Below are 8,744 nucleotides of genomic sequence, written 5' to 3'. Positions count from 1 at the left end.
TTGAGACAGAACATACATACACACACACACACACACACACATATATATATGAATTTCTTCTTCTACTTACTAAGCTCCCTGCTTATTAAGATTGCTTAGTAAGCAATGATGACTTAAATTTCTCTTAATGAAGATTTACTCACCCCAACAACTCATTTTCTTCTGGGCCAAACTTTAAGTAAGTAGGAGAAGGAAGGATTAGACGGAGGGCCTTGATATCCTCAGTATCTATTGAATGCGTACATTAGTTCACTTACTATATTTTGGTCTTTGGTGCTCTATTTCCCTGCCTTCCTCTCTGTTTTGCGCTTTGCCTAAATGACAGCTTCATAAATTTTTTTTGAACAAATATGAAAATGACTGCTATAATGTTTCCTCATTTGATAAAAGCTCTTTAAAAGACAAGGACGGTGACTATCACTGAAGTTTTTTCTCAAAGGCTAGAAGAAGAATATGCTCTCATTACTCTGGAGATGCTTAATAGGTGAACAAAAACTGACAGATATGAGAAGACTAAAATTCTGTTTCACCAACCACAACAAAAAATCATCTGGGATTCAGACCTACATCAGGTCAACAAATGAGCTGTCACTTCTGTATTGTCCATCCCCAAGAGGTCCTTTTTTGTCCTCACCCTCCATGAACCTATCTGACTTTTGCTTTTCGAAAATGCTTTGCCAAAACATATTCTGACACAATGGAGTGATGACATTGTCAAGTCTGATTCAAAACATAGTAAAATGGGGACTCTGACTCTGCTTGAGATAAAGTTTTTGCATGGTAAATGGCATTTGAACTGGGCGTTGAATGATGGGAATGAGTTTGTCCAGCTGAAGACTTGAAAGAGCACTGCAGGTGGAGAGAATAAAAGGCACGGAGCTTGAGAAAAGTGAGCAGGAAAAAGTGTGCTTCCTTCACAAGCGTGGATCTGCTCACTACCCTCCTATGAGGTCCAAACAAATGTCTGATTCAATCTGGCAGATTCCCTGGCTGAACTCAGCAGATTCCTTGGCTGACCTCAGATCCTGAAGAGAGTCAAAAGGAAAGGAGACTTGCCTCTGCCTTTCCCTCCTTGGCACCCCCTTTTCTTCCCACAGTCCCCTTCTTTCCCATACCATCTTCTCACTGCTCTTCTTCCCATCAAATTGTGGTCTGAATTGTAAATAGCACATTTCTTATGTTAAGCTCACTAGGAAGAACAAAGACATATAGGTGGGAGAAAACTAAAGTCAAAGGCTTTGTGTAAACAGAGTATCCAAACCATAAAACAGCAGCTTGGACTTTGCAATGCCCCATGTCTGTGCTGGGGATTACACAGCCAAACTCAAATTTTCTAATACTAAAAAACAACAGAAGCAGTCACCCCTCACAGACTATTTTATCTACCCTCTCCACATTCTCTTTCATCTACTGCTTCAGCACCAGACCAAGGCCTGTTTATAGATCTAAGACTAACAGACAGGCTTTATAGGCGACAGAGTGCACTAGTTCCTCGGATTCATCCATAAGAGACCTGCCTTACATTCCATCCAGAAGTTTTTTTTATTTTTATACAACTTCTTTATGCTTAAGAAGTTGCAGGATACCACCTCCATGTAGCTGAACCTCTTCCATTTTTCTGCAACTTCTACACTATCAAAGGAAGGTTTATTTAATCAGTGCTGACACTTAATGGGTTAATTAGAAAAGCATGCTAGCGGAGATGAAAAAGTGCCAGAGGAAGGATAAATAGGAGAGAAGGAGAAGATGTAAGGGCAGAAAAATTGAAGAGACAATTGAAGAGAAGGTCCAGAATGTCTTGCCAAGTGGCAAGAGATAATTTTTCCCGGACAGGATAATTTATTAGTTACCTCACCTTAAGTCATTCACTTTATGTCTTCAAGTCTTCACTTTGTCACCTGTAAAAGGGGGCCATGATAATATCTGTGCTCCTTATTACACAAAAGGTAATACCTTTTTAAGTATTGTGGTGTTATTAGTGTTAAGCTACGGATCCTTTTCTATCACCTCCCAGGAAGGAAAGCTATTGGCTGCAGAACCTTTCTCAGAGAATATTTAACTTCCTTATTTCTCAGACTATAGATCAAAGGATTCAGCATGGGGGTGACCAAGTTATTCAGGATTTGAACAGTTGCATTAAGCCAAGGATTGGGGGTGGGCTGCAGGTAGATGAGAACCACTGGCATAAAGGAGAGGAGGATGGCAGTGAGGTGGGCGCTGCAGGTGGAGAAGGCACGGCGTCGGCCCTCGGCAGAGTGGATCTGCAGGATGGAGCAAATGATGCAGCTGTAAGAGGTGAAGATGAGAAGGAAACAACTGAGGGGCATCAGACCCACACTGATGAACCCCACCGTCTCCAGGGCTGAAGTATCTGCACAAGCCAGCTTCAGCATGACTGGGATATCACAGAAATAATAGTCCACCTCATTGGGGCCACAGTAAGGCAATTGGAAGGTGAGAATGGTCAGAAAGGTGGCCTGAATGCAGGCAAAGAATGAGGTCCCCATGGCTAGGATGATGCACGCTCTGTGGCTCATGATTAAGGTGTAGCGTAGAGGATGACAAATGGCAACGAAGCGGTCGTAGGCCATTACCGTATACAGAAAACACTCAGTGCAGCCCAGGAAATGGTAGAAGAAGAGCTGGGATGCACAGCCTGCATAGGAGATGGCTTGGCTATTCCCCGAAAGATAGCACAACATCTTAGGGGAACTCACAGAAGGGAAAAATATGTCAAAAATAGACAGCTTGCACAGGAAGAAGTACATGGGCGTGTGAAGCCGAGTGGAGGAGACAATAGCCAGCAAGATGAGCAGGTTCCCCATAAGGGTGAAGATGTAGAAGGACAAAAACAGGACCAAGAGCATAGTCTCCAGACCCTCTGTGTGCGGGATGCCCAGCAGGATGAATTCAGTCACCACGGAGAGATTCCTCATCTTTGTCGGAGTGTTGGACCTCAAAAAAGAACACAGGTCTGCAAAATATGAATACTGACATCAAATCAAGAAGCTGTCCGATAGATGTGCTGGCTTCATGTTTTAACATTCCACAGTCAACCTTCTTATGTAGGGGCAGATCTACATAAAAATATAAGGATGATAAAAATTCTTGACCGTAGTCTTTAACTTTTGGTTTTGGCCAAGTTGGATTAAGGTCACCACAGCCTCTTTCTCACAGAATACTATTAAAACTCTATATAAAATCACAAAACTTATTTGCCTAAGAACTCTGAAAAGCAAACAGAAGAGGCAGATGGGCAAGAGGAGACAAACCTAGATGAGAAACTCCTACAAATATGAATTTCTACTACATTTCTCCTCTAATCTTGTGGTTTTGAACGGAAGGTGGCCAAAGTTACAGAACTGAGAGGAGGCTGCTCAGATGCTGAAACCCCAATAGATGACCCATGTTTTTCACTAGGAAACCTGATAAAAGAGGCCTCTGTGGTCAAAGCATGTGAGGGAATTCCTGCATTGTCTCTCTAGTTTTAATTCCAGCTGTGTCACAACAGTCTTCCCAATTTTAAAACTATGAGGCAATAGCATGAGAAACAAAAACTTGGAGATAAAATCCACTTTCTGAACAGAGCATGCAAGCATGGAGGAGTGTGTGTGTGTGGGTGTGTGTTTGTGTGTGTGTGTAAAGGGATCGACAGGGGAGATTGGTGTATATTTCTTTAGATAAGAGAGCTGGAGAAGGAAACAAAGCCAGAGCTCACTCATAAGCTGTGCATGTGTGGAACAGACCCAAGGAAGTATCACAAAAGCTTTGACTGACCCCTGAGTGACAAAATCTCATACTAACTTCTGAGCAGTACATTCGAAGGACAAACACAATGCGACATATTAAAGGCTTTGAAAATTGAACTGACATTGGGAACATTGCCCATGGAAAGCAAGAGGAACTACTTGTCTGATGCTATGGATTGACAATGTGTTAAAACGAACAAAGAAACAAACAAGAATCAATATTCTCCAGAGAATTTTAACAGGGTCTAGAGTCTAAATAGCATAACATAAAAAGTGTCTAGAATGAAATCTGAAATTACTTAGCACACAAAAAATCAAGAAAATGTAACCAATTCTCAACAGAAGAGACAATCAACAAATACCAACCCTGAGATTACCCAGACTTTAGAATTATCAAAAATATTAAAGCGTCTGTTATGACTGTGCTCCATGAGGTATAAATAAATAAATTTAAAATAAATGGAAGATTAGAAGTTCTCAGTAGACAAATATAAACTATAAAAAATGAAACAGAGAAAACTTTCAGAACTGAAATGTAGAATTGATGCTTAAGAGATTGGAAATATTTAACATCATACTGGGAGTTCTAACTAGTGTGACAAAGGCAGAAATAACTCAAGAGGATACAAAGTAAAAAATGAAACTTTTTCTATTTACATACAGTATGTTTATCTCCATAATAAATCCTGAGGAATCTACAATAAAAGCTTCTAGAACTAATAAGTGAATTTAGCAAAGTCAATGGATGCAAAGTCAACATATAAAAATGTGTTATATTTCCATATATTAGCAACCAAAAATTGTAAATCAAAAGTAAAACAAATACTATCATTTACAACAGCACCAAAATACAGTTTTGAGTCTAGTGAAGTATGTGCAGGATCAGTATATTGAAAATAAAACATTAATGGAAGCAATCAAATAAATTAATATATAAATGGAGAAATGAACTCTGTTTATGGATTGAAAGACTCAACATTGTTAAGAAATGAGTTCTCCCTAAAGTGTATCATCAATGCAATCTCAATCTGAATTCCAATAGATTTTTTTTTTAGATATTAAGAAGATGATTCTAAAGTTTATATGTAAAAAATAATAATTGTAATAAACAAACACTTTTGAAAAACAACAAAGTTTGAGGGCTCATACTACCAGATTTTAAAACTTACTATAGTGCTATGTTAAATCAAGACCATGTAGTCTTGATGGTATTGATGAAGAGACTCATAGCTCAATAGAACAGAACAGAGATCCTGAGAACCGAACCACACATATGTGGTCAATTGATTCTTGACAAATTGTGCAATGGCAAGTGAATAGAGAAAAATGATCTTTTGAACAAATACTGAATAATTCTGAAACAATTAGCCATTCATACAGTAAAACAAAACAAAACAAAAACAAAACCAATGATCACAGACCCATGCCTAACACCTCATATAAAAATACACTTAAATGAATCATACATTTAAATACAAAATCTGAAACTTTAATACCTCTGAACACTCATGCAGTCCACATAAACCATTGTGGAATTTTCTGCAGTATTGTAAAAGAGAATCCAAGTCACATTCTCTGGTTTCCAGAAGAGTGTGGTATCTCAGCCTCAGGAACTGAAATTTGGTGTTTATAGAAGGAGGTCCCAAGGGGGTATACTATCAAGACTTGAACACACTCATTCTCCCTGGATTACTTTCTTCAGATACCGTTGGGCATTTCTCATGATGTAGTCATTGGTAGCTATGAGGGAGCAATTAAAGTTAACCACATTTGCCACCCAAAATAAAATAGCAAAAGTGAGATGCTTTGAAAGAGAAAATATATACACCTCTTCCCAGTGTGCTTGTCTGAAGAACGGACTCCAACCCTGACCTCGAGGGTTCATGGTTCTTTTTGTGTCTGTCTCTTACTTGTTTATGTCTTTGCCTGTGGTGACATTTCAACACCTGTACTTCAAACATGATAGATCTATTCACCTTTAAAACATTACCCTTAGCAAACTAATGCAGGAACAGGAAACAAAATACTGCATGTTCTCTCTTATAAGTGGGAGCTAAATGATAAGAACTTAGGAACACAAAGAAGGAAATGGTCATGGGGGTCTACTTGCGGATTGAAGGTGAGAGGAGGAAGAGGAGCAGAAAAGATACTTACTGGATACTGGGCTTAAGTACCTGAGTGATTAAATAATCCATACAACGAACCCCCATTACATGAGTTTACCTATGTAACAAACCCTCACATGTACTCCTGAATCCAAAATAAAAGTTTAACCCCCCCCCCAAAACAACAAACAGAAAAACCAATAAGAACTATGAATATATGTGCAGTAGTTACCATGGTAACAAATTAATACCATTTTTAATGCATCTTAGAAGAAGAGAAGCACATGCCATCGGGAAAGCCAGAATGCCGCTGAAGAAGAGTCCCTTGGGATGGTAGATGCTCATTGGGATGCTTTTGTGTACGGTATGTAGCTTTAAAAAAAAACAACAAATCTCAATTATGTTAAAAACAAATACGTACAAGCATTGTACTGAATATTTTATGCATATTAGCTCTGTTAGTTTTTACCAAAACTCTGTAAAACAGGTAGTGTTAATTCCCATTTTACATCAGAAAGCCAAGGCACAAAGAATGTAAGTGAATTGAACAATATCTACATTTATTAGTGGGCAGATTTGGGTCTCATACACAGAACAGTAGGAATGTTTTGCTGAGTAGTTACTAATTCTGATTTCCTAATACTCATGCAAAGACAATAATTCTAAATAATCTTATTTTGTATTGCTTTACTTTTATAATGTAATTTTATTTTCTCTTAATTCATTCTCAGAAAAGCCTTGCAAGATTGTTGTAATTTCCAGATAAGGACATTGAAATTCAGTGACTTAAAAACTTTTCTGAAACTAAAAAGTGAAGAGTAAGTTATACCCAAATCTTCTGACTCCATGTTTAGTCTTATTTCTACTACACTTTCACTGTCTCCAAAATTACTTGGTGCAGAGAGAAATTGCCCCTGAGTAAGGGAAAAAAATCACTCACAGATTCATATTTCCAAATTTGGAGAAGTTTTCCTGGCACCCTTGCAGCCATTAACTGTCTTTATATATTATTCTTTATTTTATTTTATTTTTTTATTATACTTTAAGTTCTAGGGTACATGTGCACAACATGAGTTTATGGCACCAGGTTATAGCTCAGGAGATGGACACGAGTCTCTCAAGATTATATTATACTAAATTAATAGGTTGTATAGCTACAGAGAAATTTTAGTGCCTAATGATAATCCCCAAGAGCATACTTCTGATTATGGTGTAAAAAAGATAAATTTGCATCATATTCATTTCATTCAGAAATAACAGCCTATCTCCTTGTTTTACTTCTACTTATGAATTCAAATATTCAGTAAGCCTGCAGAGTTTGTCCTAGGCATAACTGCAAAGACCTCACCCATAGAGGTAGATCCCACCCTTTAAATGAAAGGTTTTACTGTTTCATGTTCACGTATTTATAGTAACCGCCAATTATTCTAATAAAAATAACTATTCACATATTATCTGTCCATTTGTTGGTGGCAGTGGGAGACTCTCTCAAAGAAGCCAAAGAGGCAATAATCAAGCATGGTTACTTGGACCCTAATGCCCCAAAGATTGATTTATTGAATTTAAGTCAGGAGAGAAAATAATCTTTATGCGATTCAGGATATACACATGGAAAAATGTCCAACAAGAGTTTGGAAAAGAAGATTTAAGGTTTACTCTAGATATCATGGCTAGTGATATAGATTTCTAAGTCATCCTGCAAAAAGGTAAGTCCTCAACCTCTGAAAGAGCATAATGGTCACTTATACCATAGTTCTCCTCTACTTGAGTTTATGGATATGAAGCATTCCTAAGTAACAAAAAGAAAGCTGACACTGATCTGGCTTGATCCTCTTAAGAGATATTATTTTATTATGATTCAAACCAGCGTCATAAAGCAGTTAAGTGTAGTGTTTACTGCATAATTCAGAAAAAATGTAACAAAACTTTAAGTATAACACTCTATTACTTATTACAATACCCATCTTTCTTAACCCATTTACACCTGAAGTTGCAATTTTTTTAATTTTTGCAATCAGACCTTGGCAATGACCTTAAGCAGTAGGATATAAATAACTCCCACATGCTTAGTGTTCCAATAATGGAACACTAGGCATAAGTGGCTAAATGCCTCCCATTTTGTCATGACACCAAATATGTATCTAATAATAATCTAATTTTGTTGATAAAAAGGAGTTCAGAGAAATTGCTGGTGTTTACCCCTTGAAAATCATCTTCTAGAGTACCTCAAATTTACCAACACCTGCAATAATTTCAGACTTACCAGAGTTCCAAAATAATTTGTCTTAAGGTGCTGATCTAAGAGCACAACCTTTTTGTTAAACAAATATCATAAATTATATTGGTTTTATACATCAATTAGAGAGCAATCTGTTGTGTTCTGTTGTTGTTGTTTTGTTTGTTTGTTTAGACAAAGTCACACTCTGTCACCCAGGCTGGAGTGCAGTGGCACAATCCCAGCTCACTACAACCTCTGCCTCCCAGGTTCAAGCGATTCTCGTGCCTTAGTCTCCCAAGTAGCTAGGATTATAGGCACCCGCCACCACGCCTGATTAATTTTTGTATTTTTAGTAGAGACGGAGTTTCACCATGTTGGCCGGGATGGTCTCAAACTCCTGACGTCAGGTGATCCACCTGAGGTGGCCTCAGCCTCCCAAAGTGCTGGGATTACAGGCATGAGCCACTGTGCCCGGCCGCAATTAGATTATTTTCAAGAGGCTATTAATATGTATTCTAAACAACTTTGACCATCACAGAGATTACATCATGTAATAAAGATTTGAGAAGGAATATGATTGACCTAACACACAAACTTCTTCCTGGACTATGAGAAAGCTGGAAGAAATGTTCAAAGGCTTATGCTCCCCAACACATTTCAGTCCAATTGTAT

The 8,744-nt window shown here is 37.9% G+C and overlaps 1 protein-coding gene across 1 annotated transcript; it reads right to left on the bottom strand.

Annotated features, from left to right (window-relative positions):
• Nucleotides 1-2,003: 2,003 nt before the first annotated feature.
• LOC117081381 (olfactory receptor 149-like) lies at nucleotides 2,004-2,936 on the bottom strand. Its single transcript, XM_033207199.1, has one exon. It carries the CDS (start codon nucleotides 2,934-2,936, stop codon nucleotides 2,004-2,006), a length of 933 nt encoding a protein of 310 aa, XP_033063090.1.
• Nucleotides 2,937-8,744: the final 5,808 nt, after the last annotated feature.

The sequence above is a fragment of the Trachypithecus francoisi genome, unplaced genomic scaffold (genome assembly GCF_009764315.1).
Source record: "Trachypithecus francoisi isolate TF-2019V2 unplaced genomic scaffold, Tfra_2.0 Lachesis_group8, whole genome shotgun sequence".
NCBI classification, from domain to species: domain Eukaryota; kingdom Metazoa; phylum Chordata; class Mammalia; order Primates; family Cercopithecidae; genus Trachypithecus; species Trachypithecus francoisi.
The sequence above is the reverse complement of the archived record's forward strand: the minus strand, read 5'-3'. Positions and strand labels throughout refer to the sequence as shown.

Bases quoted from the DNA above. Each gene is read 5' to 3' on its own strand.
- LOC117081381 (XM_033207199.1), bottom strand. From the start codon at position 2,936: ATGAGGAATCTCTCCGTGGTGACTGAATTCATCCTGCTGGGCATCCCG.